Source organism: Vidua chalybeata, chromosome Z (genome assembly GCF_026979565.1).
Source record: "Vidua chalybeata isolate OUT-0048 chromosome Z, bVidCha1 merged haplotype, whole genome shotgun sequence".
NCBI lineage: Eukaryota > Metazoa > Chordata > Aves > Passeriformes > Viduidae > Vidua > Vidua chalybeata.
This window is the reverse complement of record NC_071570.1, coordinates 1,712,204-1,731,333: the sequence shown is the minus strand read 5'-3', so window position 1 is coordinate 1,731,333 and position 19,130 is coordinate 1,712,204. Positions and strand designations below refer to the sequence as shown.

The following is a 19,130-nucleotide window of genomic DNA, read 5'->3' as shown; positions in this document are numbered from 1 at the left end:
TCTGGGCTGGCTCCAGCAGCTCCACGTCCTTGTGCTGTTGGGGTCTCCAGATGCTCTTCAGATGAGGTCTCACCTGAGCAGAGCTTGGATATTCTACAGCTGACACGTGGGAAAAGCTTGCTGATACCAACACAGCTGTGTGGACTGCAAGCAGGAGGCTTCACAAAACCATCCCGTGCTGTTTGTTGTTGTTTGGGTTTGTTCTGAGGATCTGTTGTGGGTTGTAGGGGCAGGTGAGGGTATTGATGAGGTGTTCAGAAAGAAGCAGCTTAGAAAACAATGTGGAGGTTCCAGTGAGGGAGTGTCTGCCTCCTCTGTTAAGAAAAGTAAATGACTTTTGGAAGGTCATTTGACATAAATCAGTGCAAGCAGGGAGACTGGAAAGCCCAAGCAATAGGTGACTGCTTTCTGTTCTCTGGGCTGGAGGCTGGGCCCCAGTAATAATGGCCAAATCAGAGACAGGCAGATGATGGCACAGGTGGGGAGGAAGAGCCAAGAGCAGGTCGGGGCAGTGAGCACATCCTCCTCTTTGGTCTGCCCTTCCTGTTTGCTTGATCTGGGGTCAAACATCTGGATATGATCTCAGTCCAACCCACACGCTGGGCCTGCAGCTGTGACTCCTTCAAGTCCTTGAGCCCCGAGGCTGCCAGCATGAGCAGAGCTGATGGCAAACCATCCAGGGAAGAGGAGATGAGTGATAAAAAGCTTCTGTCTCCCTTTCTGCAGGGAAAAGTGCATGCATACCCTGTTCAGCATTCGCTGCATGGGACCATCCTCTGCCTCCCAGAGGAAGCAGCTTTGCTCAATGGGATTGTCATGGACTTGAATTTTGTGTCAGCCTGTTTCCTCTCCTGAAGGTCAGGCTGACCCCTTGCTGTGTTACAAAGTTTCTTCTGGTTTTCATTTAAGCTTGAAGTCCATCTTTCTTGCTTTGTCCTAGAAGTCTGGGCTCAGGGAAGATCTCCATAGGTAAGATCCTGGAGTTATTCTGGATTGAAGTAAGCTCCTCCAGTGCAGCCCTCTGCTCAGTGCAGAGCCAGCTTCTACATCAAACCTGTTCAGGGCCTCCTCCAGCTGAGTCCTGCTGCTGTTTCCAAGCTGCACACCCAGATCTCACACTCAAGTTACATGTTGGCTGCTGAACCACAGCTCAAAGCAAAGGAATTTTCCAGTATCTCGTCGGAGTTTCCCAAGCCTCACTTACCGATCCCCAGACCTGGAGCTGAGCAGCTGCAGCTGTTTGCTGCTGGAGGAGGCTTTCTGCTCCTGGTGTTTCCCATGCCCCTGGCATTCTGCTGCTGGGATTCTCAGCTCCTGGGGGATATCAGCACTCCCTGGCCGAGCAGCAGCGCGTGTGTGCCTGTGTGTGCTGCGGAGGCTTATCGCCAACTGACCTAATTATTGTAATCTCGCTCTTCCCTAGACAGTGCAGGTTTCCTTGGCTCTAGGGAGGCTTCACGGGTTTTTCCAAGCTGTTCTTTGATTTATTGTCTGTCTCCTAATAATATTATTCTTTCGCTCAGGCTAGGTGAAGCCTGAGAGTAAGGGTTGTAGCCAGGGAGGGTGTAATACTTGTGAACTGCTTTTCCTGCTCCAGTGGCCATCCTGCTGGGTTTGGTGGTCCCAGCCTGCCAGACTTTCCAGGCAGCCCCCCTGCAGGGATTTCTTTGCTGCCATGCTCTTCATCACAGCTCCCTTCTCTTCCACCTGCCCTGATTAAGAGTGCATCCTCTTACTGCAGAAATCCTCTGGCTGCCAAAGTTAACAGGTGAAAAGTGTGCAGTGCCACTTTCTGCCCAGTTATTGGATGCAGAGTTGTTGCCTGTCCCTTTTTTCTTTAGTTACTCATCCCATTCTGTTTGTTACCTATCCTATTTTTTGTTGCCTATCCCATTTTTATTTCTTTTCTATCCCTTCTTTTATGTTGCCTGTCCCATTTTATGTCACTTATCCCCCATCTCATTTGTATTGCTCTTCCTGATCCCTTTTTTTTTGTTTGGTTGGTTTTGGTTGGGTTTTTTTTTTTTTTTGGTGCTTATATCATGATTTTTTATTCTCTATTCCATTTTTTTCTTCCTTTTGTCCTTCCTGCTGTGGTTTCTCCCTTCTCTACCTACTTTTTTTCCTGTTTATAATGTTCATTTTGCTACAGGTATAGGCCAGGTGCCTTTTAGAGGTGCCAAATTCTTTTTTTTCCCAGGAAGACAGGGATTTGCAGCATGTTAACAGGGTTTAACATGTACTTCAACATTAAAAAAATAAAGCCTTGGACAGAAAAAAAAAAAAAATTAAATCCAGCCTGACAACAAAACATTGCAACCTGGGATGAATTTCCTCCATTCATGCACTTGATTTTCTTCCTGAAAGCTGTAGCTGGGATTTTGGAGCTAAGAACTCCACAGTTGGGCAGAGAATAGCCCACGTAACGTGGTGCCTCCTCGCAGGAGCAGGGCTTACTGCTAAGCTTCCCAGTTAAAGCACCTGATGGGATCAGCAGAGGTTACCAGCACCGCAGGGGCTCGGTGGCAGAGGGCTTGGAAAACAACAATTCAGCAGCACTGCCCTGAAAACCTGTTTTGTTTGGGGTTTTTTGTGCCCTCGCCCTGCACGAGATCCAGTTGGACCTGAAAGGGAGCCAGAGAGGATGGAGCGGGGCATCACACGAGCCTTTATCTGTGTTGGGGTTTCTACAGCCCTGGGTGTTACCTTGTGCAGTGCCTGATATTCTCTGGAGAGCAAATGTTTTCTTCTGCAGCAGAGCAGCCCATGGAGGAGCTGGGAACAAGCCAAAGCAGAGGCATTGCTGGGAGGTTGAAGCCTGAAAGGGCTGGCACTGTGCTTGTGCCTGGTGTTCCACCTTGCCAGCAGAATTAGGGCTGTACCAGTGCCCCTTCTTTTTGGGGCAGCATGGGTTCCCATTTTCCTTATTTCCCTCTTTAGAAAAAAAAAGATATGTGTGAATGTTCCTGATGTTCCTGACTTTCTAACTTTTGAGTGAGTTACAGTAACACTTTAAATTGCATCTTCTTTCCTGAAGCACTGCTGCACCCTTTGGGTGGGTACCTCAGGTTATCCTTGTATTCTCAGTGAATACTCTTCAACACCAGGCCATAAAACAGATAGGTTTTTTTTTTTACATAATGTAAAAATCCCAAAGCCTGTAGAAAAATCACAGTGTTAAGGATAGTTGTGGGGAATAAGAGTATTTTTGGCTGGGTTCCGTGAGAATAAATATTTTTATTTTGTTGAAACAGGAAACAAAATAATGTCAAGTCCCATTTCAATCCAAAATGAAATCTGGTTTAAATTATTTTGCTCTGTAATGGAGAGTTGTGGAAATTCAGTGTACATCACTGCAAAATAAAAGAAAAAAATCCTTTGTTTAAAAATAAAAAACTCTAAAAAAAAAGTGAAACCATTTTTTCAGTGTTTTCTTCCCAGTGGTTTGGCTGCAGTGACTTGACCAAAACTATTGAAAATTCATCAAGCCAAATCTGGGCTGCTGGCAAACAAGTAATTTAAAAAAAAAAATTGTTATTAGGTGATAGGTTCACACTTTTGCTTCTGCAAGGATGAATTCTGTTCCTTTGGAGACTGTGACAGAGGAGAAACATGACCCTTGTCCCACACTGGTGGAGGGGACATGTGTGGCTTGAGTGCCAAGTGTCACTTCTGGTTCCTGGTGCTGGAAGGCCTTTGGATGTCATGGACACGTGGGAATGCTCACCAGCAGTAGGGTGTTCCCAGGGACCAGGGTTCTCAGGAAGCACTGGCACAAAGTTTCCCAGAGGAGCTGTGGCTGTTCCATCCCTGGCAGTGTCCAAGGCCAGGTTGGACAGGGCTTGGAGCAACCTGGGACAGTGGAAAGTGTCCTTGCCCGTGGCAGAGGTGGCACTGGATGGCTTTGAAAGTCTCATCCAACCCAAACCATTCCATGGTTCTATGAAAGCTCTAGAAGGAGTGGGAAAAACCTGCCCCAAACCCAAGAGTTATGTGTTTATCTTGGCATTCTTTGCATCTTCCTCTGAAGCCTCCAAGTCCTGCACTATCTCAGCACTAGGAATGAGGTTTATTTTCTTCCATACTGTATAATATATTGCAGAAGTGCCTTTTGTAGTCCCGTGTTAGATTCTACTGCTGAATTGTTGGGTCATAAAGACCCCCTCAGACGGGCACCCAAGAGTTGGGAAGGGTGGGGCTCTACCTTCAAGAGCCTTTGATGTGAGACACCATCTGGGTGTATATCCCTAAGCAGTCTCTTGATTAATCAAATTCTCCCTTACCTCTTTTCTTTCCTTTTTTTTCCCCCCTTTTTTTTTTCTGCAAAGCAATATAGTTTGAGCTCTTTATTTCATATCTGAAGTCAAAGGTACATGAATAGCAGGCATCCTGCTGTGATGTTTCTGCAGAAGCTGCTCCCCTGTGCTGCACTTACAGCCCTCCCCCCATGATCCCATTGCACTGCTGCATCCTTTGGGTGGGTGCCCCGAGTTATCCTCAGATCCTGTGAATTGTCCTCAACAATTAATTATTGCTAACTCTAGCTTTTTTTCTTAATTAGCCTGTAGAGAAATCATGGGGCCAAGGATAGTTGTAGGGGATGAGAGTATTTTTAGCTGGGTTCAATGAGAACAGATATTTTGTTGAAACGGGAAACAAAATAATGTCAAGTCCCGTTTCAATCCCAAATGAAATGTCTTAAATTATTTTACACTGTAATGGAGAGATGTGGAAATTTAGTCTGCCATGAAAAAAAAGAGTTGTGTTTGTGTTTTACAAGAGAGGGAAGCAAGGCAGGACGGAGGAACCAGTGTCACACCAGTCACATATGAAGTGCATGGCACATTTGTGTCCGTGGTGGATGCAACAGCTGGACACAAAAAGCAGTTCAAGGGTATTTTGGGACGAATTTTATGTTCTTGTCCCCAGTACGCCAGCAGCAGTACTGGGACTCAGCAAGGCTTTCTTGCAGTGCATGAAAGGAGCCTACAGGAAAGACAGAGAGAAGCTATTGGAGTGGCAGGATGCAGACAGAGAGTAGATTTAGATTAGATATTAGGAGAAAAGTAGGTGCTGAGGCCCTGGCACAGGTTGCACAGGGAATTTTTGTCTGGCCCATCTCTGGAAGTGTCCAAGGCTAGGCTGGATGAGGTTTGGAGCAACCTGGGACAGTGGAAGGTGTCCCTGCCCAGTAGGGGATGGGACTGGAAGATCCCTTCCAACCCAAAGCATTCTGTGATTCTGTGGTCCAAGACCTGGGGTTAGCAGAAGGGACTGGTGTCAAGGTCACTGACAGCAGGGAAGATTAGAACACAGAGTTGGTAAATCCCAAAGCTGTCTTGATCAGGGCCAGTCCCAACTGTCCTTGCTGCTGGTGGAGGTAAACAAACACCCGCCAAGGTCACGTTCATTTCAAAACAGTTTACTTGTCATGTCCTGAACGTACCTGTCTCTCTGTTTGCTTTGTAATAACAAACACCTCCCTGTCCTGCTCCTGCCTGCCAGGGCTCAGCCAGGTCCTCTGGGTGATAAATGCAGCTGTGCAAGTGCTTGCAGCATCTTTACACCCTGGGAGTCAGCAGGCTGCTCTTCCTACCCCCATTGCTGGCTTCTTGTCATCCCTCACTCGCTGCAGTTTAGGGGGGAATAACCACAGGTGGAGTGAGGCCACCTGGGAACAGAATTTTTGGATATCTTTGGCAGCATTGCTGGTGCAGAGCACCCAACAGAGTGATAGTCTGGGAGTGATTGCAAAAAAATGCACTTCAAGCCTCAGAAAGGGGACTGGTGGCTGGCCAGTAGCTCCCAAAAATTCCTGTCTGGGGAGGTGCTTGGTATTCTTGGGCTGGTTCCCTAAGGCAGGCGTTTTCCTGGTGAATTGATTCAAGCTGCCTCATCAGCTGCTGGAAGGAGCTAAAAGCTGGGGATGGATTTGAGAGGAGGGTTAAGCTAGTGGGCTTGGCTCATACTGCTTGTGCAAAGCAAAGCTTGGAGGGTCTGGTTTCCTCCCTATCCTAGGCAGGGCATTCCTGCTGCTGTGACTTTTGTCAGTGTGGTGGATTCACAGGAAGCCTATCCCTGCCACACAGCAGCATCCCTGGGCTAGGTGAGACCTTTGGTGGTGCTGTGGTGCCTCTGCTGCATCATGTTCCTTGCTGGGACAGCTGCTGGGAGCCCAGTGCAAAACCTGGGCCCATCTGGGTACTACATTTTCTTTCAAAAGTGCAATGGGAAATTTTGTGGGAGAGCATGGCATGAGATCCTTGTAGCCTGAAAAGTGGATTTAGGGTTTGCAAGGGCATCTAAGAAGAAACTCTTTTATGGAGAATTTATTCCCTGTGATGAGGCCCTGGCACAGGTGGCCCAGAGAAATTGTGGCTGCCCCATCCTTGGAAATGTCCCAGGCCAGGCTGGACAGGGCTTGGAGCAACCTGGGATAGTGGAAAGTGTCCCTGCCCATGACATGAATGAGATAAGGTTTAAGGTCCCTTCCAACCCAAACCTCAAGCTGTGAGAGATGATGCCTTAGATGATGCTCTTTGCCCACAGCAGTCACAGGGATCTCAGTTGAACACAGATGGTTTCTCTGATTGAAGTGGAAATCACTTTTCCATAATGCGGTAACTTTGCTGGATGAAACCTGGCTGTCTTGATCACATCCAGTCCACATACCTCCAGGAGCAGGAGCTAAGGAGGGCACTGTGTCCAACCCCAGGAGAAGGTAAAGCTTTGGTGACTGGCTCAATCTGGGGTCAAAAATAAGAGAGTCAAATGCCTTACAGGGGTGTTTGTCAGGCTGTGCTTTTCTCTGCCAAGCACAGGTTTCCAAAAGTTGGGAAAAGCATGGGGGATGCTGCCATGGTCACCTTTGTCATGGTAACCTGTTAATGTGGTGTTGGACACTGACCCCACAGAATTCCCTTTCCCCGTGTGTTTCTCCAGACCTTTTGGTTTCCTGACAACTATTATTATTATTATTATTATTATTATTATTATTATTATTATTATTATTGCCAGAAGCAGTATAAGGAACTGTGCTTTCCCCAAATCCTGTTCTTTTCCACTAGAATATTTAGAGTATCTGATCTCACGGCTACTGCCTGTATGGGAACTGATAAGGTCAATGACTGATGGTACCGGGGTGGCTGTGATATAAAAGCCAATCTGCTGCTTCTTTTAGAACTTAAACATCAGAATGTGGTGGAATAATGGGGGTCCAGAGACAGGTTTGGGAAGTTTTATTTGTTTATGGGTGTAGTTGACTGGGATTTTTTAGGGTTTTTTTGGGTTTTTTTTAGAACTGAAGGTAATTAAAGATTCAGAAAATCTCTGAATATACTCATTTGTGCATGGAGTTTTTCAGTTGAGCTTAACTAGCTCAGCGAGGACTTGGTAAGTTTTTTTCCACTTTCCTCTGCAATGTGGCACAAGTTTACTTGATGATTTCTCTTTCCAGTTCCAGCTGAGCAACTTATGTTAGGCAGAAGGCACAGAGATCCCCGTGAGTGAGTGTCCTGGTTTAGGTCAAATTTGGGAGAAAAACTCCAAGGGATTCTTCTAGAAAGCAGATTCAAGCAGCCCCTCCCCCAACTGGTTCAGGAAAATATTTCTTTGGAGAAAAGTGGAAAAAAACTGTTTATTTAACAGGCAAAGCATTCACCAGCACAAAAAAGGAACAATATTAAACAACGAAATCTCTCTCTGTTCTGAAGAGATGGCGAATTCAGAAAATCCCTTTTTGTCTCAGTCTCTTATCAGTGTGAGCTCCCAGCGTTTTTCTGGATTTTCAGTCCAGAGCAGGTTTAAACAGTTCCAAGAAAAGAAAAACCACAGTCCAGGGAACTTCTCTGCCTCAGCTAGCTAAAAACTAACTGAAAGCAAAGGAGAGCTCTGTCCTGCTGTGTGTTCTGCAGACAATGCAGTCCAGGAGCAGGATGCAGGGGTGCAAGTGCAGTTTCTGAAAATAAACTCCACACTTCTTCTCTCCCCCACCCTGCTTCGCTATCAGGACTAGTCTTAAATGCCCGAAACTTGTTTCTGGGCTAAAAAGATTAATGGGGATACAGGCATCACAAAGTCACCCCAGGGCAGTGAGCCAGCTGTGGGTGAGAGGGAATTGTCCCTCCTTCACATCTTCCTCATGCAACCCCATCCCAACCATCAGCATACCCAAGGCTGGGAAGGATTCTTCCTTTTGGGTTTAGCAACAAGAAGCCACGGAAGATTTGCTTCCAACGGTGGAGAAGGTGGCTGATGTTGCAAAAAGCATCTTGCTTCCTCATTCCTATCTCATCTTCCAGAAGTGTTGAATTTGGGATGCACAGGGGCTCTTCTGTCCCTATCCTTGTTGCACAGAAGAGCTTCATTTCCAAAAAAGGGGAAAGCTGTGGTGAAGAGAAACAGTTGGTCGGGATGGAGGTGAGAATCTTTAGGGATGGGAACCTCATGAGGTTTAACAAGGCCAAGTGCTGGAGCTGCACCTGGGCCAGGGCAGCCCCCGGGATCCACCCAGGCTGGGGATGAGCAGAGGGAGCAGCCCCGGGAGAAGGAGCTGGGGGTGCTGTGGGTGAGAGCTGGACCTGCCCCAGCCTGAACCCCCCTGCCCGGGGCTGATCCCCCAGCGTGGGCAGCAGGGCAGGGGGGATTCTGCCCCTGTGCCCCTGTGCTCAGCTGAGAGCCCACCTGCAGAGCTGCCCCAGCCCTGGCTCCAACAGCACAAGGACGTGGAGCTGCTGGAGCCAGCCCAGAGGAGGCCCCGGAGCTGCTGCCAGGGCTGGAGCCCCTCTGCTCTGGAGCCAGCCTGGCAGAGCTGGGGCTGTTCAGCTGCACAAGAGAAGGCTCCAGGGAGAGCTCAGAGCCCCTGCCAGGGCCTCAAGGGGCTCCAGGAGAGCTGCACAGGGACTGGGGACAAGGCCTGCAGGGACAGCACACAGGCAATGGCTTCCACTGCCAGAGGGCAGGGACAGGTGGGAGATTGGGAACTGGGAATTGCTGGCTGTGAGGGTGGGCAGGCCCTGGCACAGGGTGCCCAGAGCAGCTGTGGATGCCCCTGGACCCCTGGAAGTGTCCAAGGCCAGGCTGGATGGGGCTTGGAGCAACCTCATCAAGTGGGAGGTGTCATTGTCTGTGGCAGGGGGTTGGACTGGATGACCTTTGAAGGTTTGTTCCAACCCAGACTGTTCTGTGACCCTATGATTCCCAAGAGGAGAGGACCAGCTGGCTCCTCCTAGCATAAAACCCATCCGGGAGTGGCAGCTCCAGTGTTCTGGCTGGTGGCCAATGTATGCTCTCTGAATGCTGCTACAAGCTGGTGTACAGGCACAAAAATGCTTTTTGCCAGTGAGCTACGGTGTGATTTAGTAGGGATTAATCAGTTTCCATGCCTGCCCTGCTGCTGACCGGGGTGTGCTGCTCCCGCCCAGTCCCTCCCATGGGCAGCCACCAGCAGCATGGATTACTTCAGCAGGTTGACATCTCAACTTAGAGTTGGATGTGTCTTTCAGGATTACAGAGCTTTTCAAAGCCCAAGTGCCCATTATATTGCCTGGGTGCGGGGAAAGAAAAGTTTTTGTCCCAGTAATGGTTTCCCTTCGGTTATTTACAAACGACGATGCGCAGCGACCAGCACGTGTGCGCGAGCGACTGTGTATGGATGAGCTCCTGGCTGTGATGCTTTTATTTAGGATGTGGGCTGTGCTCTAAGCCTGCAGAGAGCTGCCTGCATGGATAGTTTTATACCCTGGCTGCTGCTTCCATTGGATCGTGGCTCCTCCCTTGGGGTGCCAGAAGAGCTGAGCACAAAACCAGGTGTTAGTTGCCTGAGGATTGCAACCTGCCAGGTGAATCGCAGCAGGGCACACACAGGTGCATGGTGCAGGTGTGCAAGCTCCTCTGGCGGGAGAACATCCTTGGTTCATGTCTTCCAGCACGATCCCTGCAGCCATCACGTCCTGCCCAGCTGCCAGAGCGATGCTGTATGCTCTCCAAGGAGAAACAGTGCAGCCCTGAAGAGAAGAGCATGTGTGAAATGCTCTTTCTTCAGGTATTCATAGTAGTTGTTCAGTATCTTTACCTGGCAACATTTTCCTTGTAAAGGTGAAAAATAACAAGGGGAAGATGTAACATGAGCTCTTGTTCCATTAGCTTATAGTAGAAGCAGGAGAACGTAGAAATCTATAATGTCTGGCTTAAGTCACAGTTTGTAGCATGAACCAGTGTAAAATAGGTTATAAAACTCAGGCTGTTCGCAATTCAGGGGTGGGTGGTTGGAGGCTTTTTAGGGCCTGTTTCAGATTTTATATCTAGAAATGCTGGTGCATTTGCATGTATTGAATTCGTATCAAAATCTGTGAGTGTTCCTTGCTGCAGCCAGTGATGTCCCAGCAATCTCCTTGCCCTGACATCCACTGTAGTGGAGCACCCTGCCACAGGGTGAGCCCACAAACCCACCTTCTCTCACTTGGTGTTCAGACAGTAATTTTCTTGGTTGTGTGCTGTTTTTTCCTTTCCTTTTTTGATAATATCTATCACAAGCCAAAGGTAATGTCTTCCCCCAGGCAAGGAGGCCCATCTGGTGGAAAACCACTCCAACCTCATGAACAGATTTGACACACTAAAAGACTTTATGTTTTTAAAGGTGATGTAGCTTTCGTTTTGTTTGAAGAGAAGAAAAGAAAAAATATTCGCTTTCCAACCACGAAGAGTTACTTATTGCAGGGAAGCAAGCTACATAATAAATTACTGTCTGGGTGAGAATGAGGATTTCTGGCTTTCAGGTTACTCCTTTCCCTTTTTTGCAGGATCAAGCTGGCTGTTTTGGGTTGGATTCTGCGGCATTGTCTGCCCCTCTCTTTTTTTCCCTCCATTTATTTCTGTGTTTGTTTTGATGGCTCTGTTTCAATGCACCATGATGTTTGCCTGCTGTGTTCTGTGCCAGGCTCATGAGTGGCACTGCAACGTGGCAGCTGGTGGGCTCCTGTCCTGTCACTGGGGATTTTCTGCATCACCAGGTACCAGAAACCAGACCTGAGACTGGAGGGATGATGAAATACGTCAAATGCTCAGCCAGCTGCGGATGCATCAGCATCTGAAAAGCCCACGGCTGGCTCCAGGAGTAAACACTGATGTGGTTTTCAAAGGTGTTTACATTTTAATTAGAAAAGGGTCAGATCCGGGGTATAATAATTTACATTTCTGTGCCTGATGTTTTGATGTCTGGAAAGGTAGTGGTTTTGTAGCAGCAAATCTAAGACACATGATGCTTTGTGGAGATGCAGCAGTACCTGGGTACAGGGAGTCATGGTTCATCTCTGTTGCTTTTATTTTCCATAGTAACTGTTCCTGAGGGTGGCTGGGTATGAGAGCTGCCTGCCAGCAATAAAGATAAACTGCTCGTCTCATTCTCTGAGATGCTCTCACCGCTCGAGAAAGACGCATTGCTAATTACTTGTTATTGGAAAAGGGCTGGATGAAGAGAGGGAAAATATTGCTGCAGAAGGGGCTCATTAAAAGGAGATGCTGGAAATCGAGCCAGGCTGATGGTGAGGACTTCCAGCCCCAAACACAGACAGTCAAAGGTCCTTGTGCCTGTGCTGCTGTCAGAGCATGGGCTGGTGGGTGGTTGTTTGCAGACTCCAGACAGACAGAGCGTTTCACCTGACCCAAAGGTGCTGATAAGAAGCAGATAAGAAGTAGAAGGGGTGTCCTGCACTATCTGCTCTTCCCTGGTCTGTGTGGTCAAAGCATCTCTCTTGTCTGGGGCTGCAGGGACTTCCTCCTTCTGTGTGTGCTTCAGCAGCAGCTTTGGGAAGCCTGGCTTGGAGTCTCAGTGAGCAGGGAATGTGAGGGAGGTGATGATGGAGGGTTTGACCATGAGCTGTTCCTCCCTGCCCAGCCCCAGAGAGGCACTGAGCAGAAGGGGGTGTCACCTCAGCCTGGATACCCACCTCCACCTGCACAAGGTGATGCCCAACTTGGCTGTAGGGGGCAGAGACAGAAGAGCAGCGGGGTGGGTTTTGGAGCCTGCACAAGAGATGTGAAAGTTGTTGTTGGTTGCTCATGAGAGAGGATGTGATGTCTGGGCCTGGGCTGGGGCCTTTCCCTCTGTCTCCCTGGGGATCAGTTTGGTTTGGTTTTACCATCATCCCATTCAGACATGGATAAATTTGGGCTGCTGAGCTGTTCATGTCCCAGGTGTGTCAGAGCAGAAGAGACCTGCAGGATCACAGTCTGTTACAAACACTCAAGGGAGAACTAACACGAGAGGGTTGCTGGATGTCCTATCAAAGAACATTCTGGAAGCAGGTGGCTGCACTGGTACGTGAAGAATTTGCACTGCAGCTGCCTTTTTTAGGAAGCATCTCTTATTCCTAGAAAACTCTGGGATGATAAATCCCATGTGGCAAGACAAAGGCTTTCAGGGATGTCAGGATACCTCTGAGGCCTGTCACAGCCTGTCTCTGCAGCAGCTGGCCTATGATGGCATTTCTGAGAAATAAATATTCTGTGCATAAAGGATGCTCTGCATTCCTTCTGACTTCACTTTGGAGTCACGGAGGAATGGAGGATTGGCCTAGGATTTTCTTAGTGTTTAACCAGAGGATAAGGAAGAGACATGAGTTTTCCAGTTAATTGCTATCAGTCAATCATTCAGTCAAGCCTTAACAGCTGAGGCCACGTTGTGGGAAAGATGGGCTGGACATTTGTCCTTTATTGGGCTTTGGTGATGGTTACACCTTTCAATAATTGAATTTCAGTTCAGGTGAGAGGAAGCCCAATGCATGAAGTAGTTCTGCCTGAACTCAATATTTTAGGGTTCTTTCCCAATGACCTTACCTAGGCGTTGGCATTAGTTATTGGCTCCTGGCTGTATAGTTGTCAAGAAAATCTGCTTACCACCTTCACCATTTAGGTTGTGTGTGACAGTGTGATATTCCTGTTTCTCTTGCCTTTGGAAGCCACAAGCTTCAAAGAAACTCTTACGTGTGCAAAAGCACTTTAAGCTCTTAGCATCCATCCAGCGGAAGCAAAACACTGGGAAAAGCAATCTCTATTTTCCTTCCTTTGCTGGTACTCAGTCGCATTGGACCTGCATAGGAGCAAGATGTGCTGTTGTTGTCCTAATAGCAGGTCAGGATGTGGGTTTATCTGGATGAATTAGAGTGAGAACTGGCTTGCTTTTGGGTCACCCCTGCTCCTTACAACTCTGGGCTGGTGCAGAGACTCTGGAAAGCTGGGAAAGGCCCTGGGGATGCTGGTGCTGAGGCACCTCCAGTGCTGGGGACAGCTCCGGGCCCTCAGGAGAAGGGGCTGGAGCGTGTCCAGGGCAGGGAACGGAGCTGGGAAGGGGCTGGAGCCCCAGGAGAGGCTGAGGGAGCTGGAAAGGGGCTCAGCCTGGAGAAAAGGAGGCTCAGGGGGGACCTTGTGGCTCTGCACAGCTCCTGACAGGAGGGGACAGCTGGGGGGGTCGGGCTCTGCTCCAGGGAACAGGGACAGGAGGAGAGGGAACGGCCTCAGGCTGGGCCAGGGCAGGCTCAGGTTGGATACTGGGGATAATCCCTCCATGGAAAGGCTTGTCCAGAGCTTCTGGCAGAGCCAGTGCTTCCCAGGGCATTGGTGGAATCCCCATACCTGGAGGGATTTAAAAGCCACGTGGGTGTGGCACCTGGGGACATGGGTCAGTGTTGGCCTTGGCAGTGCCAGGGGAATGGATGGTCTTGGTGGTCTTGATGGTCTTGGAGGACTTTCCAGTCTAAACAATTCCATGATTCAATGTTTCTTTAAGAATTGTTTTAGGAAGGTCTCTTTATGGTTGCAGTTTTGGTGTAATGTTGCTGTGCCAGCATGTTTTTTCCCAGAAGCTTGTTTTGGGGGCTGAAGTCCCTTGGCATGGCTGGCACAAGGTGGGTCTCATCCCAGGGGACAATCTGTGAGAAGTTGCCCTGCTGTTCTGTCTTGGCACTGCCAGACTGCTGCAGTCCAGATTTTGAAGAGTTTTTTGGGTGGAGGGGAATGGCTGGAGGCTCCTCCCTGGGGGAGGACATGCCTGTGGGGTCCTCTCACCCAGCCTCCAGTGAGCTGATGGAAATGCACCACTGTCCTGCATGTCTGTGGTCTTGTCATCATGGACTCACCACTTCTTAAATCATTTTGGTTCCAAGTTCCAGTCTCCTGCTGCCTCCCAACCCAAAGTGGGCTCCTTCTCCATTACTGTTCTTCACCTATCAAACTCACCACTTGTTTCCACAAGTTCAACAAGTCTGGAGCACCTTTGGGAGAAAGGGAATGAGCCTACAAGGGTCATAAGAAATGCTTGTTCTTACTATTTGCTGATGAAGGGCAAAACTGTATAATTGCTAAAAAAACTGTATCATCTTGCTAGAGCAAGAACCCCATTTAGATCACCCTTAATAACAGCTATTAATAATAATTATACATTACAGTAATGCTGATAATTACTAAGTTATAATAAGCAGTTTGCACATCTATTGACTTTTTCTGCTGATGATTCCTTCTTTTATGGTCACAGTAATGAGCACAACATGGGCTCTGTAAAATCATAGGATTTTACAAGGATTTAAGTTGGAAGAAACCTTCAAGGTCCTCTAGTTCTACCCTCTTGCCATGGGCAGGGACATATTCCACTGCACGAGGTTGCTCCAAGTCTCATCCAGCCTGGCCTTGAATACTTTCAGAGATAGGACAGATGTGCAAGGTAATTTTCAGACCCCCAAAGCTTACAAACTTTTTGCTTTGACAAAGTAGAGGGGAGGGAAGGGGGAAGTGGAAAAAAAAATGCAAATTTGAGATTGATCTTTGTTTGTTGTGATTTAGGAATGTACCTGGGAATCCTTTGTGCTAGGTGTTGAGCCAACACAGAGCCGAGGGATCGCTGCTTCATTAAGGGCTCTCACCAACATTTGTTTGTTCAGTGTGGGATGATAGTAAGTGCTTTGATGCTCAAGTGTGGGTTTGGGTTTTTCTTTGAAAACCATTTTTGTATGTGTTTTGAGGGTGAGGTGAGGTGAGAAACCAGCTCCAGGCACAGATCACCAGGAAAAGCAGGAGTTTCCTTTCTGTTGAGTGATGGTTTCCTTTAGAGAGAGGTGAAGCTTCCACAAGACCAATTGGTTTTAGAGTTTCCCACTAGAGATCCACAAATATCTCAGATATGTGGTTTGTGTTGTCTGAAATAGACAAAAAAAGCCTTTGGGCTTGTGTAATGTGTGGCCCAATGAGATGGAGGATGGATATCTGACCCTGCTCACTGTACCCTGAGTGATGCCACCTTTGTCCTCATTTGTCCTCTGCTTCGTGCCATCTCTCCATGCCATCACACACCTCCAGGAACCTCCTATTCTCCCAACTCTTTCTTTAGCACTTCCTGTTTGATAATTGGTGCTTTCCGTTTGGTAATTGGCACTAATTAGTGAAAAGGGGAGAAGCATGCCCTCCTCCAGGGCTCCACACTCTCTGGGGCTTCTTTTTTTCTTTCTTCACTTCCTTCTTTTTTCTTTTTCCTTTTTAATATGGCATATGATTTTTTGTTCAGGAGCTAATGTGTGATATTGGTCTACATAATGAGCCTTTTTGACAGTCTGGGCACATTTGGGAATAATTCCTTGAGCAGATGAAATCCTTAGGCCAGAACTGCTCATTCTCGGCAGTTTCCAAATGAAGCCACAATTGTTCAGAAGTGACAGAGGAGAAAATAGTTCAGGAGCTGGAAACTACATGAGTTGGAAGCAGATTTTTTTTTCCCCCCCATTCCCTTCTGGATGGCATGTGACTCACTCTGGGTTTGCTTGGTGATTTTATAGTTGTAAATACCCATTCCTGGTGAAGGAGAGGGTGAGGGATGAAGTTGTGTCCTGCAGTGTGCTGGCAGCTCCCATGTCTTCTCCCTCCCAGCTGCAGGAAGGGAGGAATATGAGATTTAGCACAAGACACTGGGCCGAAGCCTAGTTTTTTCCAAACACAGAATTATAAAATATCCTGAGCTGGAAGAGACCCACCAGGATCACCCAGTCCAGCCCCGCACAGACTCCCAACAATCCCACCCTGTGCCTCCCTGGCAGCGCTGTCCAAAGGCTCCTGGAGCTCTGGCAGCCTCGGGGCTGTGCCCATTCCCTGGGAGCCTGGGCAGTGCCAGCACCCTCTGGGGAAGAGCCTTTCCCTGATACCCAACCCAAACCTCCCCTGGCACAGCTCCAGCCATTCCCTGGGTGCTGTTCTGGCCACAGGGAGCAGAGATCAGTGCCATGCCCAACCCAGGAGCTGATGATTTCCTTTCTTTATGGTGTTACTGTCATTGAGCCCTGGAGAAGCAGGAAGGAGAAGGGAATTATAAATCTCCTACGTCTCCTGAAGAGACAATTTTCTGCAGTGAGAGGTTTTAGAAGTGAATTCTGTTGTGATCTCTGTCTCACCTCCTCACTGGACCGTTTACAGTCACACCATTAGCTCAGCATTATTTACTGCCACTGCCCTAAAGAAGCTTTTCAGTTGTCATCCTCTTCCTCACCCTTGTCCATTACCACCAGCTTCTCACCCATATCCAGCACAACTAGTGTTGCACACAAGCGACAAACTAGTGCTCTGGATTTATTAAATTAAGCATTTTAGTGTGACATTTTTTCTCTTGTGCATATGTCTGGAAGTTTTCAGTAGTTCGGTTTTTAAGCAGGAGGCCAGGAAATATGTCTATTGTCTTTTAAATGCAGGAATATAACAGAAATGGAACATTTTTTGCCTGGAAGCCCTAAATGCAACCACCTAGGATTATTAGAAACTGTATCGGAAATGCAGACGTACAGCGAAAAATACCCTGCGCGTGGCAACCGATAGGCTTTGTCTGCTGGGGTTTTTACAATTACTGGGAAATAATACCTTACTGTCTTTTTTTTTTTTTTTTTTTTTTTTTTTTTTGTCCCGCTTCCTCAGGCCCCCTGTGTCCCCGGTGCGTCCCCTGAAGGGATGGAGAGCTCCTCGGTGGCGTCGGCCTCCTCGGAGGCGGGGAGCAGCCGCTCCCAGGAGATCGAGGAGCTGGAGCGCTTCATCGACAGCTACGTCCTGGAGTACCAGGTACAGGGGCTGCTCACCGACAAGACCGAGGGCGACGGCGAGAGCGAGAAGACGCAGTCCCACGTCTCCCAGGTGGGGTGAAAGGCTCACTGCGGGGTGGGAGAGGGGCTGGCGGCACACTGGGGGCTCCCAGAGCGTGTTGTAGGCTGAAGTAGTCTTTCCAGGGTTTGGATGTGAAGCAGGGTGCGATAAAACGCTGGGTTTGGGGCAGCTCGCTTGTTTGGGGATGTGTTCGAGGTCTCCAAGCTGCTCGTAGCAGTCTCCTGATGCTGGGTTTGGTTTTTTGTGGTCTCATCACTGAAAGTGTTCAGGCCATGTGGGATAGGGCTTGGAGCAGCTTGGGACAGTGGAAGGTGTCCCTGCCCACGGCAGGGGGTGGAATTGAGATGGGGTTTAAGGTCTCTTCCAACCCAAACCATTCCATGATTCTACATGGGGTTTAAGGTCTCTTCCAACCCAAACCATTCCATGATTCTTCATCTGGTATCAGCAGTGTTTGATCTGATCTGTCTGAACTCTGCAGGTTTGCTGGAGCTGAGGAGGTGACCCAGAGCTCTAGACCTGTTTTATATCATCTCAATGTAAAGAAATTACCAAACAAAGGAACCTTTTTAAGAATAGATTTTGGTGAGGAGGTCTTTTACAATTTGAGGATCAAAGCCTTTAGAAGTGGGAGAAAATATATTTAAAAATCTAGTGATCCAAAATGTATTTTATTAACCTGAGGCTGGAAGATGTCTGTGTTTGAAGTGACACTTTAGAGGGGCTTCAGGTCAAACAGACAAGTTCTGCTTATTAATGTGTCAAGCTCACAAGTAGTATTGAATTAGAAATAAATTAATAAATAAAGTTTTGTAACCTCTTCTGGCTCTGCCAATAAGCTCAGGCTCTCTCTGCATCTTAAGGACAAAAATTTCTAATTTTCATGGCAGCCATTTTTTGTATTAAGATCCTTGATTGCAACAACCAAATCCATCTTCCAGTTGTGGAAATGGCATTTTAGCTTTCCTTCATGGCTTACCCTGGAAAAAAGAAGCTGCTGAGTTTTTAATGTTAGTTCTGAGAGTGTTCTCTTTCAAGATGGCTGGGTTTTATTCTGAAGGAAAAATTCGTAGTAATGAAAGTTCTGAACATTAAACCTTTTAATTAAACCACTTACAGAGGCAGCTCAAATGAAGCAGCTAAATGAGGTTGTACCCCAGACCATTGATGCAGAAGTTTAATTAGGATTTATGGTGAAACTCCATCAAAATGCAACATTTTGTATTTCTAGGGCTGTGTATTGGACAAAAAGTGAGGATGGGCTTTTACTCTAAGTCACTTGCATTTTTCAAGCCATGTCGTAGTGGATGCAGTAAGAAGGAATTATCTCTTGTCTCACAAAGGTTTTTTTCATTTTTCCACCTATAAGAAATAATCACGAATTTTTATTTCTGGTTTTCTCTTCCTAATCAGTTCTTAGCAAAGCAAGGAATAAACAGGCACATATCCTGCAGCTGGCTGGAGTAACCCTGGTGGAAGCCAGCCTGATGGAAGGTGGCACGTTCCCTCATTAATGAGAGCTAGAGGGAGAAAGATGGATTTAAGGGAAAGGCACTCAGCTGAGACCAAGGAAATTGTTTTTAACTGCAAGGTTCTGCCAGAAACTAAATCTTTCATGTTGGGCAAGTTACTTAATCTCTCTGCAGTTTGTTTCCTTATGGCTGTGATGTTTTCCCTGTCTGAGAGTGGATAAATCCATTCAGTCATGTGTGTGTGAGTTGCTTGGATGGTGCCACATCCCTGGACAACTGCTCTCCTTGCTGAGGGAAGGAAAGAAAGGCACATCCTCCTCACTCAGCTCCCAGGGAATCTGAATCCATCACCACTTCAGAGAATCCCAAAATGTGGTTGTGCCCATGATGGAGATGTCCCCAACCTTGCTCCTACCAGGAAAAAAGAGGAAAATCAGAGGGAAAAAGGTGATTTTATTTTGCTGTGGAGATAATGAGTGAGCTTGTACCTTGAGAGACCTTTCCAGGCATGTGGTTGCATTCTAAATTACTAAA

General features: G+C 47.6%; 1 protein-coding gene across 5 annotated transcripts in view; it reads left to right on the top strand.

Moving 5' to 3' along the window:
- CTIF (cap binding complex dependent translation initiation factor) overlaps positions 1-19,130 on the top strand; it is a 150,943-nt gene that overhangs the window by 13,819 nt on the left and 117,994 nt on the right. For 4 of the 5 annotated variants that reach the window (XM_053932115.1, XM_053932113.1, XM_053932112.1 and 1 more), the window contains exons 1-2: positions 14,879-14,942; positions 16,942-17,154. In XM_053932115.1, the coding sequence (XP_053788090.1) occupies positions 14,937-14,942; positions 16,942-17,154 (219 nt within the window). In that variant the 5' untranslated portion in view covers positions 14,879-14,936. Of the gene's footprint in view, positions 1-14,878; positions 14,943-16,941; positions 17,155-19,130 lie in introns of those variants that run through there. The other variant, XM_053932114.1, reaches the window with a different exon arrangement.